Source organism: Camelus ferus, chromosome 20 (assembly GCF_009834535.1).
Source record: "Camelus ferus isolate YT-003-E chromosome 20, BCGSAC_Cfer_1.0, whole genome shotgun sequence".
NCBI classification, from domain to species: domain Eukaryota; kingdom Metazoa; phylum Chordata; class Mammalia; order Artiodactyla; family Camelidae; genus Camelus; species Camelus ferus.
This window is the reverse complement of record NC_045715.1, coordinates 4,798,244-4,823,442: the sequence shown is the minus strand read 5'-3', so window position 1 is coordinate 4,823,442 and position 25,199 is coordinate 4,798,244. Positions and strand designations below refer to the sequence as shown.

Here is a 25,199-nt window from a genome sequence, read left to right as displayed (position 1 = left end):
GGGGGCGGGGCATGCTCACTCCTCTGGACCATCGAGGTGCTGGACCCCAAGTGAGCACCTGCCACGGGGTGGTCTCACTTTAAGGCTTGTCTGCGAGCACGGGAAATCAAGGGCCACCCCCCTTCCCCTGACTCCCTCAATCCTCAGCTGCTTCCCCTCCTTCGGCACCACGGTGGGTGGAATCACAGCTGCTTTCTTAAGCTGGGCCATGAGAAAATGGGCCGGGAAGACAGTGACGCGCCGCTGGCTCAGACACTGAGGGGTCATCTGCAGCAAAGGTGTGCTCTGCTGGCCTGGCGGCTGGCTTCCCGGGGTTCAGTCGCAGGTCACCCGGCGACAAGTCATGGCAAGACGACTCCGTGGGCACCTGGACCTTTCTCTACTCAAAGATCTTGGCGAGTTACGTGGACATGGAAGCTGCAGGCGGGAGGTGGCAAACTGGCCTATGCTTTTATACCCCAAGAGGGTGTGACGGGAACCCAGGGCCTGGCAGTTCAAGGGCTGGGGACAGCAGGCTCAGTGCGGGGTGGGGGTAAGGAGCAGAGGGCACCGGACCAAGTCCTCTCCCTGGAAATGCTATGCATTCACTGCACCCTCTTCCCCCGGGACTGAGATAAGGACAAGGGGGCTGGGGGTTAAAGCCCGACCCTCGAGTCCACACTGACTCCCAGTGCAGGAGAGGGGGCCCCCAGACAACACAGCACCCCACCCCACCCAAGGCTGAGGAAAGAACACAGGCCACAATTACAGCCCTAGAAAAACACTCTTGGGGTGGGGTGGGGGGCAATCTCCTCAGTTTCAAGCAACAGGGAAATGTCAAGCTTTCAAGATGTGTCGAACTGAACCCATTCCTGCAACAGTTATCCCGCAGTGGCCAACCAGCCATGTGTCTGCGTAACCCACAGCAGCCTGTCTGTTTGTTTCTTTGTTTTGGGAGTGGGGAGGGCCCAAAACCCCAGCAGCTGGAGATGACGGAATGTATGAAGAGGGACATGAGTAAATAGAGAAGCTGTGAGGGGAAGAAAGGTGGCAGGAGACGCATGGGGCAGCCGTTAATTGCTCTGTACGGGCCGGAGGAAGGAAGCACGTGGCAGCACAGGAGAATAATGCCCGGATTCAGGTCAAGCAGAGATGTGATTAAAGAAAGGACATGCAGAGTGCTTTTTCAAACAAGACAAAGTTTTTTTCTTTTTTTACTGGGAAGAGAGTTATTGAAAAGAAAAACACCCCGCCCCGCCTGCCCCTCCCTGTGGAGGCCTGGGCATCACTAGTTCCTGCAAAACCCTGACGTCTGAGCGAGCCCATCCCTGCTCTGTAGGATGTGGCGGAGGCTGGGGTTTCAGGAAACAACCCCGAGAGGTTCCACATCCCTGTTACACATGTTCCTACCCACACAGCCCGCCTCCAGGGGGCCAGCGGCACCGCCGGCATCAGCTGGGGGGCATGTCTTCCCTAGCAGCTGGGAGAAGCGGCCGGGGCGGCCGAGGCCCCCACACGCCAGACCTGCTGCAGGCGCCCTGCTGGGATGGGCTCGGGTCCTGCAGAGAAGGGGAGGCCCTCCTCTCCGTCACCTGGAAGCACTACCTGTGCTATCCTGGGCTCCAACATCACTCTCTTTTGACTGGGGGATAAGCCCGTTTCTTCTCAGGGAACAGGCGGGAACTCCGTGTTTGCGCAACTGGTGGCGTTCACAGTTAGATTTGGTGGAAAAGAAGGCACCGCACTTTTGACAAGGGAAGGGTTTCTGACCTGAAGCAGGAAGAAAAATACATATTTATCTGGCTTTCTACTGCAACGTTAAGAAGAAAAAGTCCCTTTCAATTCGTTCTCCAGGGATTACTGGCATTTGTTTCCCCCTCCTCCACCCTTTTCTTTTAAGAAAGTGAACAAAACACATTTAAAAAAATATACTGAGAACATCAACAACTCAAATAGTCACCTTCCTTTATCCTGAGTGGGATGAAGGCTTTGTCTTCAAAGTACTTAAAGTTAACAGTGAAACCAAGATACGTAAGTTTAAAGTAAAATAACAGCATTACAATTAAAAACCTCACACAACAGTGAGTGAAGGGACTTCAGAGCCCGGCAGGAAAACACCTGCCCTACCACAGAGAGGAGACGCTGTGGCCACTTCCAGCCTGGCCAGGACCATGGATGTGGGGAGGCCAACGGGATGAAGGGTGGTGCCTGGGCCCCCAGGGAAACCTTGAAGCCCCTGGAAGTGTCAGGGGCCAGCCCCCTTCCTGTCCTTGGTGGGTCTAGCTCTCCCACCTTGGACCAGAAGCACTGAATTCTGACTTCCCAGGATGCCTCCAGCCTGATTTCTGTGCAAGGTCACTGTGGTCCTAGCCATCAAGATCGGGAAGGTCTGCTCAGTGCACAAAGGTTCTCTGACCCAGTGCTCTACGCTCTGGCTGGTGGCTGACAGGTGACCAAGTCCCTGAGTCACCTATCAGAGACCATGAACTCCACTCAGCAACCCATGTGGGAAGCTAGCACCGAGCAGCCTCCAATCCCACCGACCCCACAAACGGGCAGCCTGCCCGTCCCTCGCCTGCAGTTATCTGCTTTGGCTGCTGGCCTCTCCTCTCCTTCCATTCGGGTTCCTTTTGCAGGCTGCACCTGGTCCCGGGTCTGCATGGATGGACAAGAGGGCAAAGCAAGGGCAGAAAGTGAGGCCGGACAGAAGGAAAGCAGGAGGGGACCAGGGAAGAGAGTATGTGGGCTTTGGTTGGGGGGGGGGTATCATTTACTGCATCACTGGATTCTTCTGTTTTCCCCCAAGTGCCACATCCTAAGTCCCAGTTTCTGATTTTACAGGGAAAAGGTTTTGTGTGCCAACAAACAGGACTCAGAGCTGCAGCCAGCACTTCTGTCTTGTAACCCCAGGGTTGCTACAATCAAACACACGTCAGGAAATGGGGAAAGTCAACCAGCACAGCTGCCTCCAAACACCAACTAGGGGGCCTTCAGCCTTCCGTGTGCATTCAGGTGAGCATCAACGGACCTCAGGACCAGCGCAGGTGCACAAGCCCAGGCACCCAGAGCTCGCAGGAGAGGAAGGGCCGCTCCACTTGGGAGCGCTGTTCACACGGAGCACGCCGCGTGCGGCCCGGCCCCGCCCAAACCCCCACACCGCCAAGTTTGAGCATCAGCAGTAATCCAAGAAAGGGGACAGCCACTCGCTCTGGGCAATGGTTCCAAATCACTCATGGTGCTTTTTAAGACCACAGATGCCTAGAACCATCAAAGACCACGGAGTCAGAGCCTGGGAAGGGTCGAGTCAGACACTGGGAAATGCGGCACATGCACTTTGAAGGCGCTCTACCCACCTGGGACCCAGAGGATGTAGTGGAAAACCCACCGACTGCTTCACAAAGCTCCTAGGTGTTTTCTGCTAAATTTATAAAAATGCCCATTTTTTTTTAAATGCGCTTTTTGCATGAAGACTAGTTGTAAAGTATTTTAACCTTTTTTGTGTATCCTTCAAATTTCCCCATTTCCCCACTTCGCTACAAGTTGAACACAATATTTAATAATTATTCAGGCTCTGTTTGAAGGAAGAAGAAAATACTTTTCCTTCAACATTTTATCTGCAGAGGCAGCGTCACGGCTTCTCTGAGTCAGGCCAGTTTGAAAGCAAGAGAACCGGGCTGAGAGGAAAACAAGTCCGAAGCTGTGACGGCGAACTGTGATCCGGTTCCTGATCTCAAACAAAGCAAGTGGCTTCTTGCTTCTTCCTATTACATGATTTACTCCGTCATTTTCACACTGGTAAATGCTTCACTTTTACAGCTGGTTTGAATAGCCAGGCTGATGTCCCATGATGATGAAGATTCTTGTTAAGGTTAAATTTAGAAAACAATTCAATGACCTGAAAGTACTGCATCCAATTAGGAAGATTCCGGAAGTGACAACTAACAGGAGTCTTTAAAAGTTCCCACTTCCCTGCGTAAGTCACACAGTCTAAGCAGCAGTGTGCTCTCCAGGCTGCATGGACCGAGGGAAACAAGAGCCCTTTTAGTATTTTATAATCATACAGGTTACAAAACAACCTTGCTGACTGGTAATCTATGTGGAAAGTATCCAGTGATTTTGTTTATTTGGTAACAGCCACAAAAGACTGCTTTAGCAAGGGTGTTTCTAAATGTACCTGTAACCACAAGGAGTTACCTTTGCACCTAAGACCTATGGTACCCTCCACCCCCCCATGTCAGCCAGTCATTTCAGTCTCACCAAACAGTCGAGAAACAAAGAGAGCTGTCTGGCAGGCACCAGGGCAGGAGGGAGTGAAGGGCGAACAATGAAACTAAGTCTGATGGCTCACACTGCACCCCCTCAGGCCTCCCTCCATCGCCCCCGCCGCCCCCACCAGCCTTGCGGTCCAGGCTTCCTTCTTTCCATATTGCCTGCCTTTCTGCACCCGGCAGAGGTGCACGGAGCCGGCCAGGTGAAATGCGTTCAGAGCTGCCACTTAAGAAAGTTAAAAGCAGCCAACACAGCTGTTGTCAGAAGTGCTTTCCATGCTCAGGTCTGCACATCTTACTGATTTCAACTCCGGTGCCTGTTGCCTGTGAGCAGTGGGTGAGAGGGGTGGGTGGGGAGGGCCCCGGGCTGGCAAAAAGGGGCAGTAAAACCAACCGTGAGAAAGTGAGCAAGGAAGGGGACCAGGAATGTCAGAGCTGGAGGGCACCTCAGCCACCACAGGGTCCCGACCTCTCCAGCTCACGAGGAGAAAGTTGGGGACGGGGCTGAAATGGACTGTTTCCTGGTGTTCTCTCCTCCACCGGTGGCCTAAAAACACATGGAATGCTCCCGAGGGGAAGAGGAATGAACAGTTAGCTGTCTTCTCCTGAAAAGGTGGCACTGTTGAGGCTGAGAAGGAACCACGACTGTCCCCCATCAACAGGACGGCACGGGCTAGCAGAGGAGTGGAAGAGGAAACTCAGCCGTGTGTGCAGACCACGCCAGGACATGAAATATGCCAGCAGACGCCCACTTCCTCTTAAGACACGATTCCTAGAACCTGGCCAGGCAAACAAAGGGCTGAAGCCACGTGCCCATTGCCTGAGCAACAGCAAACCCCTGGCTGGACACTTGACATCTGGGCTACTTAACGCTGCCCGTTCGGGAGGCAGGGCGCACTGGAAACATGTCCACGAGATGACATGTAGATGTCAGAATGGTATGCACTCGCCGAGAGGCTGGAGAAAACTAACTCTCGAGATCCACAGTTTGCCTCAATGCAATTTAAAACCGTACACTGCTCAAAGCTTCTGGCTGGAACACAGCTAGATTTTAACATCACCAGAGAAGGAGGAGGGCGAGGGGAGAAGACAGGAAAAATGGGTCCTTTTCAGGGTCATTCCAGAGTTCATGTTTAATTTCTGTCCTCTTATGTGTCCGATTTCAGGACTAAGGAGGGAGCTGGGGGCCAGGCACTGGGGGATTCCACAGCAGAGCCGTCTACGAGGAGGACCTCAGTGTGCTGGAGGAGGGGCAGGTCGGGTCATCTCCCAGGCCCTGTTCACCTCTAACACAGCACCAGACGTGGCCAAGTGCTCTATACTATTGCTTCACAGAGGTGAGGCTGGGATCGGGACAGCAGAGGAAGTTAACTGAGCCCCCTGGGCGCCAGCCTTCACCCAGGCCCAGGCGTGTGGCTAACACCACCCCGTGGTCATGAGGTCTCTGGTCAACGGCATGCTGGTCCACATCTGGGTTCGACCTTATCTCAAAGCACTTCCCAATCCTCTGCATTGGGACGTGTCAGGACACAGGGAGGCAGAAGAGGCACCCAGCAGACACACCCCTGGGGCCAGACCATGGGGCAGCTGCAGGGAACTTGACCCTGGCTCTGAACTCCAGCATGACTGCTCATGCCCAAATGCCTGTAAGCAAATTACTTAAGCCTCTCTAAGCCTCGATTTCGTCATGGCAAAATGCGGATAACATCACCCTCATGGGACTGTCACCAAGACTAACTCTGAAAGATTTCTCTACCCACCCTGAATGCTCCCCTCAAGAGACGAGGCCTGCAGCCCCCACGATGGGAACACGGGATGTCAGGGACGGGGCAGAAGCAGACACGGCCACTAAGGGAACAGTGACTGCAGGGGGAGAGGTGGCAAAACACACTTCTACTTATACCCATCCAACCCGTACTCAACAAACTCCCATCTTCCCGGCTCACTTCAGACATCACCAAGTTTTAAACCAGTGAGGACACTTTGGCATTCAAAAGCCAGGCCATGGAAGTGACTGGATTCACCAGTGGGAACTTCTATCAGGCACCAGCGAAGACACAGGCATGGCTCTTGAGAGGAACTACCGGCTGCTGGCCGGGAAGGGAACGTCTGGGCATAAATGGTACCCTCTGAGCAAAGGGCTCCTAGCCGGAGGAGGCGGTGAGAGTGGGGCGTGCAGGGCGAGGCAGGACAAGGACACTCATTGTCAGATCCAGACCATCTGGTGAGAGGAATACTCACTTCTCCAGAGACTGCAGGCGACAAACAGGTGTCACCCAAAAAAGGGTAGCAAGAGAGAACTGCTTTCTTCATTAGAATTGTTGCTTTACTTTGTCAGGCTTCAATGATCTCAAAAAGGTGAGGAAATGATGGCTTGAAAATGCAGCACATACTCCACAAAGCTAGGAATTCTGGCTCCCGTTAAATGAATCCTCTGTGGACAGGCCCTCCTGACCGGCCACCATTCGATGCCTGGGTTCGAAGCCTCACCATGCCAGGAAGAAAAGCCATGTCCACACGGCGGCCAGCCTCAGAGAGACCCTGCGGCGGGCCCTACCCTCCCTGTCTCCCCTGCACCCTCGTTTCCCAGGGACAACTGCCACTCCCTCCCAATGTTCCACCTTGAAAGTAGAAACAGCCTTCCTTGGGCTTCTCAAATCTTCACGGATGGTCCACCCTGAATGAAGCATTTCCATATGGGTAGAGAGTGTGGCTCACACCCAGCTACCATCTCCCCCTGGCCACACCATCCTAAGTCTCCAAGCTACCTGGGGTTGCTGGATTGAGCAACGAAAAATACAGGAGGCCCAGTTAAATCTGAACTTCAGATATACAACAAATATGTCTTCACTATATCCCAAATAGTGCATGGGAAATATTTATACTGAAAATTACTTGTTGCTTATTTTAAATTCAAAATTTAGTTGGTATCCTGCATTTTATCTGGCAATCCTATACCATACAATTCTTTGTTTGGTTTTAGGTCCTATCAATTAATATTTGCACAGTAATCTCCAAAAGGTTAAAGGTCTCGCCCAGTTTGTCCTTACTCCAAAGATATAAATCCTGTTTGAATATTCAGAATTAAGATGAGAACTGTATGGTCATTTGACTACTAAGTACTTGGTATAAAATTATTTAAAGTGTATTTCTTATCTTAAACTTCTCTTAAAAAATTAACACATAAAAACATTTGAAAAATACTTTCGGGATATCTTTTTGGCAACTTAAGCCTGCAACTTAGAATAATATTTATATTTGCATGTCTCTTTGGAATAGCTGACAATTTCAGCATAAACAAAAATTTTAAAAAATTCTAAAACTATTCTGTCACTGATGTTCACAATAAACAGGGGAAGATGTGATTGCCTTAGTGAACTGAAAGGTAGCTGCAAAATTTGCAATATTTCCCTTTATGAATACATGGCAGTGGAAAGAACTTCATGGAATGTTTAGAATTTTAAAAGCTGCTTTGAGGATGCAAATTCTTCTGCCAAAGTCCCCCATCTCCCTAGCTGCCTCCTGTGCATAACCAAGTAGATAATCTTGAGACTCGGTGAGGGATCTGATGGCCCAAGACCATTTCACCTAAAAACACCCTGTTGAACACCTCCCTTCACCAGCAGCCCTCGGAGGCCCAGGCGACGGGAACAGGCCACTCTGGTTACAAGAGCACAGGGGGAGAACTCTTGGCCCCATCAGGCAAGCCCCCTGCTTTTGAGTCTGAAGAAGAGAAGCTAGGAATGGGGATGTGGGAAGAGGGCCCCACTTTCCACCCACCCCTTGCTGCCTCCTCGCCCCTGCTGGCGAGCCCCGGCCTCCCCGCGAGGAAGCGCAGCCCAGGGCGACGGGCCCTCTTACCAGTGTGTGTGAGCATGTGCCTCTGCAGGGAGCTGGCCCAGGGGAAGACCCGCGGGCAGTGGGGGCAGCTGATCTTCTGGAGGCAGTTGGCGTAGGAGTTCCGCTTGGCCCGCAGCAGCTTGTCTTCCGGGGGGCTGCCCTGCTCCTCATCACTGGGCCCGTTGTGGTCTGCGGGGGCCGCAGCCACCTCATCCTGAGCGCCGTCCTCTGCGCTCTGCAGAAAAGGACTGAACTTGTTGGTGTCCGTGGTGGCCAGCATCTTCTCGATGCTGGCGAACTCCCCACTGGAGTCTAGGTCCACCCCACCGCTGCCACGTAGCCGGCTCCTCGTCCCCCTTTTCCGGCCTCTCTTCTTTGACAAGCCAGCCGGTCCCTGCTCTGTGGGTGAGGCTGCCTCTGGGCTGTTGGCGGCCGGGGGTGGGTCGCTGGATTCTTTTGGGCTGGTGGTGTCGGTGGTGGCTTTGGGGATGGTGGCCCCTACGCTGTCGGAAGCGGTGGTGTTACTGCCAGTGTTCGCAGGCCCTGGGTCTGCCACCTTGGTTTTCAGCAAGGTGGGGGCTGAGGACACGGATGAGATGATCTGGGCGATGGAGGCCAGCGGGGGCAGCTCTTCTGTCATGGGGGGCTTTGGCAAGAGCAGTGGGGGCTTGGGGCGCAGTGGCCGCAGCAAGGCTGGGCTGCTGATGAGGGTGGAGTTGCCCAAGACTGGGGAGCTGTTGACCAGGGCTGAGGAGTAGATGGGAACGGCCAGCTGAACGGAGCCCTGCAGGGATGGAGCCGGGGCTTCCAGAGTGCTGGCTGCTGAGGCTGCTGCAGGGGCCTCAGACTTTTCCAGGACTCCGCTGGGCCCCACGGTCACCGGCTGGGTGGGGCAGGCTGGTGGGCAGGGAGAGGTCTGCTCGCTGCTCCCCGGTTCCTGCTCAGGCTTCTTGGCTAATCCAGGGGCGGCCGCATCCTGGTCTCCCCTCCTGAAGTTCTTGGGGATGGACAGGTCGATGGGCTCCAGGGAGCAGTCGTAAGGAGCCGAGGCCGAGGGGCTCAGGAAGGAGGCCACGTTCTCCTGCTTCACCTGGACCAGGGCCAGGCCCTTCTGGGAAAAGTCCAGGGGCTCATTGAAGTCCACTGTGAAGTTGCTGGCGGGTTCCACCTTGACCGCGACGTGGTGGGGCAGAGGCTGGGTGGGGCCTCCGTGAAGAAAGCCGTTTTGGGACTCCAGGAAAGTGGCCAGGGGTTTGCGCTCGCCCAAGGCATCGCCGCCCTCCTCCGCCCTCCCCGGGGCCTCGGCAGACCCGTCGGCGGGGCCCAGGCCATCGGCCGCCAGGACGTAGCTCTCGATGTCGCGCTCGGGCACGTGCAGGTGCTGCTTGAGGACGTGGTGGATGCAGTTGCGCTTCGCCGAGAAGGCAGCGTTGCACTCCTTGCACTCGAAGGGCTTGCGGGCCTTGGGGCAGCCGCCCAGGCCGCGGCCGCAGTGCGCGCGCATGTGGATGCGGAGCGCGCGGTAGTGCTTCAGGTCCTCGCCGCAGAGCCGGCACACCGTGTCGGGGGAGCAGAAGGCGTCCACCATCTCGGCCGCGCTGCTGGTCACGTACTCTATGTTCTTCTCGATGTCCTTGCGCGTGGCCTTGAGGTGCTTCTTGCGCAGGTGCCGCTCGCAGTTGGCCTTGACCGTGAAGGGGTAGTGGCAGATCTTGCAGATGTAGGGTCGCTCGCCGCTGTGCGTGCGCAGGTGGCGGATGAGCGCGGCCTTGTCGGCGGCGATGTAGTCACAGATGTTGCACTGGTAGGGCGAGATGCCCAGGTGGGAGCGCACGTGTGCGCGCAGCACCCCCGAGAAGGCGAACACCTGGTTGCAGAAGCGGCAGGGGTAGAGCACCTTGCGCATGGCGGGCGTCTTCTTGCCGCCGGGCCCCGTCATGATGGCCTTGAGGTCCCCCTCCGTGATCTCCTGTTTGACCTTGGCCTCCATGCTCAGGGGTAGCAGGGCCTCGATGATGCTGTCCTGCTCCAGCTGCGTCTTCATCTCGGCCTGGCCTGGCAGCTCGGCGCGCGGCTGCTGCAGGAAGAGTGGGGCAGCCGCGTTCGGCGCGGCCCCCGACTTGGACTGCAGCAGGTGGGCGTTGGAGGCCGCCTCCACTGAGCCCTTGAGCAGCTTCAGCGGCGGCGGTGGCAGGCTGGGGCTGATGCAGCCCGGGGAGGCCTGCTGCGCGTTGACCAGGGGCGGGGGTGTGGAGGTGGCCACCACCGTACGCGGGGTGACCAGGGGCTTTGGCTTCAGGGGGGGCATGTGTTTGAAGATGGCCTGCAGAGGGGCAGCGGGGGCCTTGGACAGAGGCGGAAGACTGATCTGAGGAGGGGCGGAGGCCGCCATCTTCAGGATCTGCTGGATGTCTGCCAGCTCGATGGCCGACTCTCCGGAGATGGGCTTGACCACAATACTGCTGTCAGGCTGGATGAGGAAGCCCTTCTGGAAGGGCTGCAGGGACAGATGCTTCATGCTCTCCTTGGTGGCCGGGAGGACGGTGAGAGAACCGCCCAGGGAAGCAGCTTCGAAAGGAGACAGACTCAGCAAGCTGGCGCAGCCGGGGTCCTGAGGTAGCTGACACTTGAGTGTCTGGAGCTGTATTGCTTGGTTGTCATCCGGCAGCGGCTCCTCGGCCGGGGCTGGCCTGGCGTCGGCGGTGTGCTGCAGGCCCAGCAAGGCCAGGAAGACCTTCTGGTCCAGGGCGTCGCCGGGCAGGGCCCTGGCTTGCAGCCGCTCCCGTCCCTGGTCGGCAGCGCCGTGGGTCTGCTTGTGCAGGGCGAGCGAGGAGAGCATGGGGAAGGCCTTGTCACACGTGTCGCAGACATAACGGTGCTGCTCGCTGATGCACCTGCGCAGGTTCGTCTCACACCAGGCCTGCATGGAAGCCGGGCGAAAGCAAGGGAACAGAGAGCAGCATTTAGAAATGATCACGAGCTGAGATGCAGAAGTACAGCTGCCCTGGGACCTGGACCTTCTCCACAGCAGGGAGGGCGTCGACCTTCCCCTGCTCGCTACCTCCGGGACCAAGTAAGGAAAGCAACAAAGCATCTTTCGAGTCCTATCAGCTTGAGGCACGACACCTGGCCTCAGGGAATCTGAGCAGAGAAGCACTGAGGTGCCCCAAAGTAGTAATACCACAGAGGTAGGGTGAATTCTCTTCAAACGTGACTGTGGGGGAGGGCGCTGCCTTGGGGAGGGGCATGAGGGAGCGTCACGGGGGGGGCACATGAGTGCACACACATGGACATATGCATATGGGTCACTTTCGGGTGTACACACATGGACATGTGCTTATGGGCACATCCACAAGGAATAAGTCATTGAGCTTGGGGCTTCTGCACTGGAACAATTTCACTGCTGATAAAAACAGTTCCAAAGTAATTTTAGCAGGTGTTTTATAAGCAAAGAACAAATACAGTTCAGGTTACTAATGACCCAAAATATTTTTGTAGAAACTACAACATTGGAAATTGATTGTGATACAGATATTCAGGAGATACTTAAAACTTACAAATTCAATTCAGCGAGATCTGGGCGGGGTAGGGAATAATTCACTTTAAACCTAATTGCCCCCAAAACGCACTGATGAGCAGGACTCATACACCAGTTAACATGACATTCAACACAAAGTAAAAGGCCACCTACCCCTCTGACCTCAACAACCCAATGAGACAGAAAGGGCCAAGCTGCATTTCAAGGGACAGGTGTTGTTAAAGAGACAAAACCCAAATGACAGCATTTTAAGGAGAGGAACCCCCGGGGGAGGAAGTCCCGTCCAGCCCCGCGGAGCGCGGAGGTGGCTGCCGGTCACGGGCGGACTGGGATACCTGAGAAATTCGAGGAAACTTCCTGCAGGAGAAGTCGGTGAAGCCCAGGTCGTGGAAGCCGGCAGGGATGGAGGGGTTGTTCTGGATGAAAGGCCTCCCCACCGCGTCCCTGGGAAGCTGCTTGTGGACAAGTGCGTTGTGGCGGAGCAGCCCTCGATGTGTTCGAAAGGTGACGCAGCAAATGTCACACCTACAAGAAGACAGGGCGGGACGTGAGGAGGCAGCCAGGTCAGTTTCCACCTGTCCGTTAGCCTGTGTTTTCTGTTTTCTGCTGCTTCACCTCGACTGAGCAGCAGAAAGACGAGAGGACATCAAGAAGCCAGTGAGCAACAAAAACCTCTTCCTTTTTAAAAAAAAAAATCACCTATGTCCTTCCAGACTCTGGATATCCGGTCTTTGCAGACGGCCCAGGTGGGAACCTGGGGCCACCTGCTCTTACCTACCTTACGCCATGTGGAGAGAACTTCCCCCACCCTGGCTCTGTGGATTCTGATTATCAAGAACATTCAAAAGCCAAAATTTACACAGCAGCTAGAGCAATCACGTCAGCACCCCTGGTGTGTGACTGGGATAACACGATAAATTCTCCAACTGAGTTAGCCGCACATGACAACGACTGTGTCTTCAATTCTGGTATCATTACCTCCTATTATTTAAGAAACAAGCGGAGCCCCCAAGTATTGAGCCCATGCTAAGTCAAGGGCACCCCACGACCTGGCAGGTGGGGTGGGCATCCTGACCTTCATCTTCCAGATGAAAGCACTGAGGCTCAAAAAATGTTAAGCCACGTGGTTGAGGTCACACAGCCAGTAAGAAGCAAAGACAAAACGTGAGCCCTGGTCCTACTCCCACCCTCACCTACCGCAGAGCCGTCTCCCTATCCTAGAAAGACTCTGACAAACGCGGTCTATCTAAGACTGCATCACGCTTCGCTTCAGAGACGACCGCATGTATCTTAACAGTTCAGGGCCGCGCAGATGCGCAACAAAGTCCACTCTGTAATGACGTCTCATTTCCTCCATGGGTCACACCAGTGTTGTCTTCTAGGTCTTCACTGAGAACCATCTTAATAACCAACTATCACTATGAGATCATCCATATCCTTTAGACCTGTGAATACAGTAGCCGCGAGAGACACACATGGCTATTTACATTTAAATGTAAATAAAATGTCCTCAGTCACATGAGCCCTGTCTCACGGGCTCAAATGTACCAGGCACTCCAGGATCACCAGAATCCCGCTGGACAGCACCACGTGCCCGGCATCGTCCTAAGGATTCACATGTCCAGACACATTTTACCCCCCCAAAAACCCTTAAGGGGGTCTTATTCCTGTTTTACAGAGAAGGAATCTGGGGCCCAGAGGGTAAAGCAGCCTGATCAGGCTTACACCACACACACCTTAATGGAAGCTTTTTCCGCTTTGAAATTCTTCCCTGGAAATAAAAGTGCTAACGGGATCACCTGTGAAGCAGCTGAGCTGGCATCTGTGTGGCACTGAGACAAGTGCCACGTGTGTGTGGCTCTGTCCCCCTAGTGGGCGGTGGCCGTCGCAGCCGCCCCGGGACCCCAGCCTCCTGACCCCGCCGCTGAGGCGGCCACATCTCACCGTCAAGATTCCTGTCATCGTGCAATTAAATTCAGCCGGCTGGGCTCCCACGAGCCACTCAAAGCACAAACTCCTTTTGAGGGACTTCCGCTTAAGCTCACTGGTGCCCCAAGTTCTCACAGCCCCGGCCCGCACTGAGCAGCTTCCTTCTCTCCCAGCTCCGCTCCTGGTAACCCCTGGCATTGTTCAGACTTTCTCTCCCCAACCCTGTCCTCTTCCCCCTCTGTTCTGGCTGGGCCGGAAGCAGGTGAAGTCCAGGGAGCTGTGGGAGCTGGAGGCCTGTCGGTGCCTTCCCTGAGAAACGAGACTCAGAGGACAGGAAAGACTGGACAAGTGAAAAGGCAGCTAGAGAGCCATCACCCGGGGCGCCAGGCCGGTCCCACCTGACGTCCACGATAGCTCACTCTTCCCGAATGAGCAGTCGGCACCGACTACACGGACTTCATGTAGAGTATTTGCAAAGGGTTTAAAATTACTTTCTACCAGCGCTGGGACATTGCAACAAATCCTTCAGCTCGTTTCATCCCGATGACCCAGGGAGTGCCGACTGTCCCCCTACGCCGAAGTCCAGGCCTGGTCTCGCTTGCCCTGGGAACACAGCACGGCTGCCTCTGTCTAGCAGAACAGGGCTCGTTAATCAACGTCAGGTAACCGGGGGGCCACATAAAAAAAGTCACGAACACGTTCAATATTTCACTCAACCTAAAACATGCTCAGTGGCTCCTCATTAGCTGTGGATTCTGTGTTTGTGAATTTGCCTGCTTGATAACGAGTATCTGTAAACCTGAACCAACGCTCCCAGCGTTCCTGGACTCGCAGCACAGCAGGGCGGGAGGAACGTCCCTGCCACGCACGTTCCCACTGGGCTCGGACAAGGAGATGCTCTGCCTTCTCGTTTCAGTGCCTGCTGTCAATGAGCCTCCTTTCCACCGTCTGCATGGTGCCATGTCTCTAGTGTTTTAATGCTGCTTCTTACGATTCTGCTGTTTAAACTGGTGCCCAGGCGTGGTGCTGAAGTGCTGTCTGGTGTCCCTAAGGGCAAGAAGCCTGTGACGTGCTTCACAGAGAAGACGTGTGTGAGCTGAGCTGAGCTCAGGTGTGAGCTGCCGTGCAGGCAGCACTCATCCACTGTGGATGAGTCAACGGCATATACTAAATACTGTCTTTAAGCAGAAATGCACTTAATAAAAAGTTATGTCTGGATCAGTTGATAAAAATGTGACCAGAGGCTCATAGGAAGCTAACCCTGTTTCCCCCAGGAATGATGGTTCAGTGTCCACTGATTCTGTGTTTGTGGAGACTTCACAGAACATTAACTACTGTGAGTAACAAAAACCCACTGCACACTTGATTGGCCCATCTTCTCATGGAAGGCCAAGGACTTACACTTGAGTCTCGTTCCACCAAGTGATGATCCAAGTTGCTGTCACTACTTTTAGATTCTTTAAGGCCTAGCATGAACTTAGATTTTTGCAAACTAAATTAAAGCAGCATCCTAGGTTTTTATGATTATTTCTCAACTGTTCACAGGTGTCTTGCCCACCCTAAATTTGATAGCAAAAAAACAAACAAAAGGAGGGGGAGAACAGCTCAGCGGTAGAGCGTGTGCTCAGCATGCACGAGGTCCTGGGTTCTATCCCCAGTATCGTCATTTAAACAAACAAACAAAACTGTCCAATCAGGATTATATACAAGTCTGCCCAATTCAGTTTTCAGGGATTACTCTTAAAAAAACCCCCCAAAAAAGTATTTCACTGGCTTGTACAAATTTTAATTAAAATACAGCAAATAATTACAAGTATAACAGACATCAAAAGGTTGGGAAGGGGTAATACTGACTCCTGGGAGCCTGAGAGTCTCCTGCAGGAGGTGAGCCGGTGGGCCTGAGCACTGGGCTGCAAGCTTCTTGAGCCGCACGCCACCTTATAGTTATTTAAAGTGTTTTTGAGCATGCATTCCATGTCGGTTTGTTTGAGAATCGTGTAGATTATGCATCTTCATGTGTTTATACGCATACATATATTTGCATGCATATGTAATATACCAGGTCTATCATAAAATAGAAAACCAGAAAATTTTAAAGTGTGAGCAAAGAAAAGTTCTATTATTTTGCTCTTGTGTCTCAGAGATCTTTCTGAACACCCTCCTCTTTTGAGACTATGGCACTAGGGCAGGGTCTACTGGCCGTGAAGTGAGTATTCTGCGTGAGGGCATCACGTACGTGTAGGTTTACATGAGGGAATGGAGAGGGTCTTGGAATCCGGCAATGAGAATTTACTCATCCTAAACACTGAGTTTGCAGGGGAAGGGTATAGCTCAAGTGGTAGAGCGCATGCTCAGTATGCAGGAGGTCCTGGGTTCAACCCCCAGTACTTCCTCCAAAAATAAATAAGTAGACCTAATTACCTCTCCTCTGCAAAAATAAATTAAATAAAATCTTAACACCGAGACTGCACCATTTATCTTGACATATCTACCTCCTCCTCCATTCTCTTGTTCACCTTCAAATCCCTGTTTCTGGCATCTAGGACTGAGTTTCACACCCAATAGGCACTTGATACACACGTGGCAGAATTAACCAGCGCCAGCCACAGGCTGTGTCCTCTGAGGGGGATGGTCTCAGGGACCAGAGACGTGGGGAAAGGGGAGTCAGACTGGGTGACCTTGGACGTATCTCAGCCGCCTGCTGTGTAAAATTCCCCAAATGTGCCTGAGATAAGAATCCCCTCATGACCTTGTTAAAAAACTGGATACCTGGGGCCACTGCAGTTGGACTATAATCAGAATGACTGGAGGATGGACCTAGGCATCTGTATATGAACAAGCACACCAGGTGCCTCTTACAGTCAGACAAGTTTGGAAAATAAATTACAGTGAGAAAGAAGTAAGCAGTTCGAATCTATGAACAACTTAGGCTACGAGCTGGGGAGAGCTCTCGCCCCTCCCTGCTGTGAGCCTCATCCTCCTTCTGTGTTTGGGGACCTTGAGAGTTACTGTGAGTAACAGGTTAACAACATGCTCGGAGAACTACCAAGTACTAGACCACATTTAACCATTATTTTATAGTGCTGGGAACAAAAGAAACCAGGAATAACCCATTTCCTGGCAATCACAGCAAACACAGAAATGCAGGAAAAATGGAATTTTCATCTCAGAAGGATGCACTCTCTCCTCTTGCTCTCGAGAACTTCACAGCTGTTGTTTAATCTTGAGACTCGCAGGGAGAAATGTGTGTTCTCTATAGTTATGCCTCTGCCCTGCACCCCCTGCTTCAGCATCTCGCCTGCACCCCTCCTGCGGCCACGGCCCGCACATGCACGCAGAGCCTTCTCGTGACGTCCAGGCAAGGCCACCGTCCACCCACCTTTGTTTCCACAGAATTTCAACCTATGTATCTGTCTTCTGAAAAGATACAGAATGTCATCTCACAAACAAACTTCTCAAAAGTGATAGAGGGGAAAAAAAAAAGACCTACTCTGAAATCAGAAGCACAACAAGAGGCTGGTTAAAAAGAAGGAAAAAAACCCTCACGGAAAAACACTGCCTCCCATCGTGGAAAACTGTCACCCAGAGATGTTCAGATCGCCCGTCAGCCAGACACCCCCACAGCCCAGTGGAGGTCACTGCAAATGCGCAGCGATGCTGCTGGCTGCAGGCACTGACTGTGGCTTCTTCTGACCTTACTTGGGTCTGTCAGCTCCATCACGGCCCGGCCATTGGTCGGGTGGTCCCCACCACTCTCCCCTCACCCCAGGCTTGGGGGATCTCACAACCCTGCCAGGAACTCGTGAACAGCACGCTGTAAAATATTTAGATGGAGTGGAACTGCACTTAGAGTCACAGGAGAGGGGAGTGCCGGAGGACGAGTTCATTTCGCAAGTGATCAGACGACGTGCCAGAGGGAGATTTTACAGATCCGAGAGGCTGCTTTCAGATTTTTCTGGCAACAGAGTGGGCCCCTAAGTTGGAAACTGAGGGTAACTTTTCCAAATGGAAACTAACTTTGCTGTCAGTAAGATAAATGCAGTTAGTGGGGGAAAGTGTATCTACATGTAGGATTTAAAGAAGCTAGTAAAATTCCATCTACTCTTTGAGAACAAAACTTTTTTTTTTCTTTTTAAATCACATACTGAAACGGATTTCCATAAGGAAAACAAAAATGCACCAATGGAAAAAACTCCAAAGGACAATTTAAGGTGAGACACAGGGACAAAGGCTAACGTGGACACCCAGCCTGCCCTCGGCTTCCGGAAGGATGACCACCTGTAGGTGAACTCCAAATCTCTGCTCACAGAAAAGCGTGTTTCTGTGCCCAAGGCAGTTCACCAGAGCCACTCCTCCCAGAGGACACCTGAATTCCATGTGTTAGCAAATGCTTCTATGCGAGAGTAAGAACACGGAGTGCAGAACACCAGGGTAGGTGTTTCCATCCCTACTCTCGGCGCTAGGGTTCCTGCCTCTGGCAGGGGTCCGGCCTCTGGCAGGGCTGCTTGGTCCCCGGGGCAGGGCTCCAGTGGCTCTGATGGAGGTGGGTGGGTGGGGGGAGCTGAGGTTCTGGGGTGTGCAGAGTCTGGGCTTCTAGAAGCAGAGGGGAGAAGCAGCCGTCTAGTTGTCCTCTCTGCCTGCTGTAGCAGCACCCGCAGTGTCACTGAGGGGGGCAGGGCAGGTGTGAAGCAGAGACGGGGGGCTGGGGTGGGGGTCCCAGGGGAGGGAAGTGCCTCCTGGCGGCATGCAGGGGAGTGAGCCAAGTTTCCACTGTGGCCCCCGGAGTACAAAGGCACAGGTGGCAGGATGGGGGCTGGAGGGAGGCACTGAGATCCCAGAGAGCCCTCACCACATGCTCGACCCACAGTCCCTCCTCCTTCAGAAATCAAACGGATGCGCACCACCCCTCGGCACACTGGCTCTGGCCTTGACATTGGCCGAGCTGGAAAGAGCACACGGTTAACGTGGTCACACAGCAAGGCCGGGGCCGATCGGGCTGGCCACCGGAGGTCCAGGAACTCCTCTCCTTTGTTAGCTGGGGGTTTAATGCAAACGAATGTTGTTCCTGGGCAGGCCCAGGTCCGTACTAGTCTCAGAAAAAGCCAACGGCAGTCGCTGGACTGAGGCCTGACACCACCTACCCAGGCACGACACTGCAGAACCCGCTCTTTTACAAGACAGGCCCCTGTGGGGAGACACTGCATCCTTCCTTCTTATTTATTTTGTAGAAGAAAACGGCCTAATTCTGGGCTGGGGGAGACATGTGTGTGATAAACATGCTACCAGGGTGTGGGTGCTCTGGGTGGGGAGGAAGGGTACAGGAAGCCGTCCACAGAGCGGTTCACAGCAGCGCAGCAGTGACTTGTCAGGAGTAACTCTCACCATTAAAGGCATCAGACGTGCAACAAGGAACGGGTAACCGCTAACCGGAGCGGGTTTCCCGAATAACCTTCCTGAAGAACCTACAGTGGGAGGGGAGCGCGTGTGCACCCAGGAATCAAGCCAGGATCAATGTGGAGGCAAATTCACCAGCTGCAGGATCTACAGAAATGGAAAACAAGGCCGCTAAAATGCTTACAAAAATTTTTTTTTGACCTTGGGGCTAAACAGTTCTGGGACTGGCTCCTCCCAGGGTTTGCTGCAGTAATCCTCTGCTCATCTGGTGACCTTAACTCTCCAGAGCAAGATGAAAACCCTGAAGTCAACAATAAAGTGAAGAGGACCCCCCCCCCCACCCAGTGCTTTCTGGGGGCGCCTTACTTTCACATTATCCTATCAAGTCTGCCATCGGGAGTCAGGGGACAGACAGATGACCGCCATCACCAAGAAAGGGTTAAAAAGCAATTTTTTTCCCCGCTACACCAAACATATTTTCGAAAGATTGCTTTGGCAAATTTCAAACATCAGGAAACACATTTCTTTAGGTTCTCAGGTTTCCCTAAGAATCTAAGGGAAACGATGTGCGGTTCTAGAATTCAAAGGTATCAAGTCCTCTTCAGCTTCTAACTGTCTGGGTTTCCACACAGTTGGGTCACAACATTTGGGAGGTAACACTCAAACCACATTTAAATAGCCACTCAATTACTCAATCTTTACAAAAGCAAAGTTAGGTAAAAGTGGCTCTTTATAACCATGAAGGCTAAAGGCCAACGGCTTTCACGTTCTCTGTCATCAAAAGGGAACCCAGGAGAAGCCCGGAGTTGGCCCCTGCTCTACTTCACTGGAACAGGATTCCCAGAGAGCGACACAAACTGTAGGTGTCACATGGTTTACAATATTTAAAAAGGCACCTGTTCTAAATAACAGTATCAGAAGTAAACACTCACGAAGCGTTACAGTCCGAGGGCTGTGGGTGCCCCCTTCATCCCTAGGACAGTCCCCAAGTCCGTTTTCCAGACGGGGAAACTGAGCCTAGGGTCACAGAGATGCCAGGCGCAGGTGAGGCTGCAGTCGGCTGCCTTACCTCCCCTCTGCGACCCTGCGACGCTGTCCATTCCGAGGACCCTTACCGCAGATGCCCCAGCTCCTTCTACAACCCGTGTCATCCTTAATGCCTGGTGGCTGGACAGCGGCCCAACTGGGAGTCTTTCTGACACTCCTGAGCGGCAGCAGGCCTGGCCCTGTCACCAGAACCTGTGAAATACCTTGCTGAGAAAGCGGCAGCACCCTTGGCTACTTCCTTGAGATACTGAATTTCTTGTTCAGTATAGTGGTTTAATTGCGAGACTGACATTCCTTTTTTAAAGGGATTTCATGCTTCATTCTTCCTGTCTGTCTCCAGAGGCAAGAAGGGATGAGTGCAAACAACCTCCCCTCGGAGCCCCACCCGGTTCAGACATTCCTCGCCCCTCCTGCCCCCTTCCCCCGCTCCCATCCCGGCCAGAGGACTGACATCCAACAGCTGCACTAATCTCTCCCGTTGCTGGGAGCAACAGTGACGGCCCTGTGACAGGCCCGGCCAGCGGGCAGCCCGCCCACCCCGCGCCCAGGGATCCACCAGGTGCACGCCCGTCCCGATGCCCTCCTAGGGCTGTTCGGCTACAGCAGTGCAGCGCGAGGCTGCGCAGGTCTCCCCAGAAGCCGGTGGCCATTCCCGCTCTGCACGGCCACCTCATGGGGAGGCCCCTCAGGCAGCGGGGGAGGGGGCAGTCCTGACAAAGGCGCCCCCAGCTTCCGGCCAGCCAGGGGACGCGTCCTCCCCTTCCTCAGCCCCTAGCTTTATTTTAAATCTGCCTCCACCTGGCTGAAGCTCAGACCCCTGGGCCTCTTCAATACAAGACACTGATGGACACTTTGTTCTACCTTTCCCTGCTGTTAGCATTATTTGACAAGTGTGAACCAGTTCCATGAGAATCAGTTTAGGGCTTCCCTGCAGGTGCTGGGGATGTGTATGCGGAGAATGGGGTGCAGCGAGGGAGTCCACATTCCTTGGAAAACTTGGGAATCCAGAAGAAGGTTCTGGCACACCTCCCCACCTCTCAGCCCGCCCTCCACACCCAGACACCTGTGCCGCCTTGCACACAGAGCCTACTCAGTTCCCTGCACCCCGACTCCCAATGTGGATTTAAGGGCATTGCCTTAAAATTTGCTCACAGACACCCAGGACCAATAGTCGGATGGGACCGAGGAGGGCCCACCCGGGCAAGTGCAGGGAAGAGCCACGGCATCTGACGCAAAAAGCCGAGAGAAGCTTCCTGCCAACCGACCCGGCTCCCTCTGCTTGGACCCCAGGCCACAGGCCCGTCGGGCCCTGAACTGACCCACTCTGCTCCGTTACAATCGCTCACTTACTGTTTTCTGATGGCCCTTGAGGGGCCCTGTGTCTGCTTTTTTCTTAAGTCTGGTCAAGGCCTGGCACACAAGCCCTTAGTCATTTACTGGACACATTTTAACTGAAATAATTTTAAAACATTTATTACCTGGTCGCCTTTAATCAAGAAGCCATGTGAGATTATACAGTAACTTTTGCCAAATTTTGCCACACTGCCACCACGACCACCTAACTTGTCCCCACTCGGGGCCCAGCCCCCACCAGCTGCAGACGAGTCATTTAGAGAGAAGGCGGGGGCCTCCAGGACAAAGCCCTCCCAGCCACAGGCCCCCACCTGCACAGCAGGCTGCTGCAGGCTCAACATGTCTGTTGCAACTGAGATGGGCTGTGGTTGTACCCCAGACTGCAGAAGCTCTGAAAATGAGAATGTAAAACACATCACCGACCATTTTTGTGTTGATTATGTTGAAGTTATATTTTGGATATACTGGTATATCAGCAAATTGAAAATGACACTGGTGGCTCTCCCCCATTTGCATCAGTCGGTGCTGACCTGGACTTCCCTCTCAGCTAAGTTTGCTCACGGCAGCGGACGGCCTGTTACTCTGTTCTATTCTTATAACCAAGCACGACATTCAACACCGAGACATCCTCACACAGGGATGTCCTCTCTGCATCCACCTGCTCGCTGAACACTCTGTCCGTCACCTCTAGTTCCAAGTGCCAGCTCTCAAAGAGCCTGTGATTCTCCTTGTCCGGGGGCTGTACAGAGCAGCCGAGTTACTGCTGGTCAACACTCAGAGCCTTGATCGCTACAGCGGCTTCGTGCCTTTGTTGTGCTCCACACTCACGTGTCGTTAACTTGAAATGCAGGGGACAGCAGGGGAGTGCCCTCAGCATTTACACGAGTTTGGATTTCCAACACTTTTTATTAAGGAACAGCGGGCATCTTGCCAGCTTTGGGGGGTGCGGGGTACAGGCAGGAGAGAGAAAAGCCAACAGCTGTTTTGAGTTATAAACTTTCTGTCTAAACTGGTAGCATCCCACTGTGGTTCTGCTGCCTTTGGGGTTTGCAAATGGAGTTGGTGCCTATTTTAGCTCTGGGTTAACAAGCAATCTCTCCCACCAGCTACTGTCACAGTTCACTGCCTGGCTGGGCCCTGCCGGCTCATGCCTGCCCCCACAGCATCCTCTGATAGCAGGCTATTATGTGGAGGGCAGAGCAGAGAGGAGAAGAGGGAAATTAACTATGTTCTGTAATCAACTCCTTTGGTTTCTAGACGCAAGCCCCACCCACACAGCAACAGCCACCAGACAGGGGACGGACCCTGGCCCCCACCAGGGATGCAAAGCAACTTCTTACGCCACAGCCAGGAGGCGCTGAGTTCCCTGCCAGACTACACAACTCCTCCAGCCCCTCCTCCCCAAACAAAGGGCGCTGTTCCTGAGTGGGCAAGGAAAGCGGCGGGGCTGGAGGTTTAATGTCACAGCCTTGCAGTCACGGCAAGCGAATTATGCATCAAACTGTGTGAAACAGCGAATCAGTGTCCAAGGCAATTCCCCGTCTCCTCCTCTCGAGTGGGAAGCCCAGCCCAGCCCCGGCTTAGGTGCTCACCCAGGAGCACCCACACCCTGGGCCCGGCCGGCATGTGAGCGGGGACATGAGCTCTTCCTCTGTCACCGCTACACACCGTGCTGTGCAGCTCCGGCTGCCCAGACATCTCTCCTGAGAGTCCAATTATTTCCTCTGTCAGATAGAGTCATCTGGAAGAGGGCAAGCGGGTAGTTCCTAAGACGGCATCTGATCAGAGAATAAAACACGAAGTGAAAGAAAACCCCGGGAGGAACCCAGCGGCAGTGGTGAGTGAGCTCAGGCACCCTGCAGTGCCAGGTTAGAAGCACCGACGGGGGTCGGGGGCCGCAGCTTCTGTTCCTGCCTCTGCCCACGACTCACCACAGGGGGCTCATCTGGTGACTTCACCTCCGCCTGCTTAGGTCCCGGGTCTAGAGAACTATTTCAATAGTCGCCACCCACCACCAGCCCACATCCTGGGGATGCTGTGGACGTTAATGAAACCATTAAGTCAAGTTCCTGAATCTCTCAGAATGACAGGGCCTACAAAAGGAAGAGGCAAGTGCTTTTTCTTGGTAGACAGAAGAACGACTGTTAAGAAGCAGGTTTCAGAGTCACAGAATTTTAGGCCTGGAAGGGACAAGGGAATGAGCTGGTCCAGCTCTCCTTCCAGGTTCAGATGCAGCTTGTTAGCTGTGCACACATGTGGCAAGGACAGGAAGGGCAGGTCAGGCGCCCTGTCCAGGCCCCTTGTGAGCAGAGGGGGAGCTGGGACCCAGGGTCCTGACCACCAGCCCACGCCCACCTGACGTACTGTGCCATTTCCTGAGACCGGGAGTCACCTAAAGACATCTTCTAACATTTTAATTGCTTAGAGTTTAATCTCTTTGTAGATTCTTTTTTTCCCTCTAATGGAAAAATGTCAAGCTAATGTGATTAAGGATAAGGATATGTGACACGGCTTTAAGTTACTGGACAATTAGGCTTTTCCCCCCAAACACAAACGTCTTTAGCTGGCACAGACCTCTGCACTCCTAAGTCACAACCAAACACGTGTCCCCAGGACGGAAATCTGGTCCACGTATCGGTGAGTCAGACAAACAGATGTCCAGATTTCTACCCTCCCAAGCTGTCTTCTGAAACCCAAAGCTGAAACCACGTATGAGCTCGTCTCTGCTCTGTGAACCTTCAGCTGGGCTTCTCAGGACCTGCTACTTTCAAGTCTCACATTGCCTGAGGCTCCCCTAGAGCAACTTAAAAATCACACAGCAGCATTCTCAAGGTGGCAGCTCTACAGGAAAAGGGTACCCATGCAGCAAAACACGGCTTTCTGCCTGGTGGAAAAGTTCTCCAAGAAGGTCGGGAAAGAAAGTCAAGTTCTCCCCATCCCAACCCCGAAATCTGCTGGAGGTCTTACTGCCACCCACACTCCCCGCCTGTGACGGCTGAGCATCAGGAAACTGGAGCCAGAGAAGACCGACAACCAAGCCTGGACCAGCAGAACCACCACCCATCACTGCTGCTGCGACAGGCTTCACTTCAGCTCCCACGTGCTGCACGGCAGAACTTCGTCTTCTGAAAGAACCCCAGATGCTTTCTTGGGTTTCTGCGCTACCAGCCCAGTCCAAACTCTGCGAGCGCCTGACCTGCCCTTCCTGTCCTTGCCACATGTGCGCGCAGCTAACAAGCACTCAGATTGCAACGCCTTCTGTGAAGCGTGACAGGCGGCTCCATGTGCACAGGGGTTGAGGCGATCGCCCAGGGTCCCCGCCAGAAGGCAGCACAGCGACCTGTGCTGGTGAACCCTCCTGGGGCTGCAGCCACCTGCGCTGACTCCTCCTCGCCCCGCTTCTGCTCGCAACACCAGCCACCCCAACCCGGAGCACAGGCTGGAGTCACGGGAGGCGAGGTGCGTCACACTTCATGAGGAAGAGCCGTGGAGCGCAGGCCCGTCCCACCCGGGCACCTACCTCAGCGGGTTATCCGAGTGGGTCTCCATGTGGGTCTCCAGCCCGTACTTGCACACGAACTCCTTGAAACACAGTGGGCAGTGAAACACTTCATCAGCTTTGTTCTCCCCGTCACCCGACTGCCCGTCTTCTACCATCTTAGGGGAAAGGAAGAACGTCAAGTCACAAGGGAGGCCTCCCACAGGGGTCTGCTTCAGAGGAGAAGCCGACAACAGATCCAGAGACTAAAAGGAAACGGACATCTCCCCCCTCGGCGTTAAGGATGCTACTGACCAGCCCTTTGAGGAACAAAATCTCACAGAACGCTGCCACCCTCCTGTCCACCCACTCA

At 53.7% G+C, this 25,199-nt stretch overlaps 1 protein-coding gene across 5 annotated transcripts in view; it reads right to left on the bottom strand.

Annotated features, from left to right (window-relative positions):
• RREB1 (ras responsive element binding protein 1) overlaps positions 1-25,199 on the bottom strand; it is a 122,718-nt gene that overhangs the window by 8,583 nt on the left and 88,936 nt on the right. For 3 of the 5 annotated variants that reach the window (XM_032462452.1, XM_032462453.1, XM_032462454.1), the window contains exons 8-11: positions 24,869-25,005; positions 11,961-12,150; positions 8,109-11,007; positions 1,585-1,749 (exon numbers count right to left, since the gene is read on the bottom strand). In XM_032462452.1, the coding sequence (XP_032318343.1) occupies positions 1,585-1,749; positions 8,109-11,007; positions 11,961-12,150; positions 24,869-25,005 (3,391 nt within the window). The remainder of the gene's footprint in view (positions 1-1,584; positions 1,750-8,108; positions 11,008-11,960; positions 12,151-24,868; positions 25,006-25,199) is intronic. The other 2 variants (XM_032462456.1, XM_032462455.1) reach the window with 2 other exon arrangements.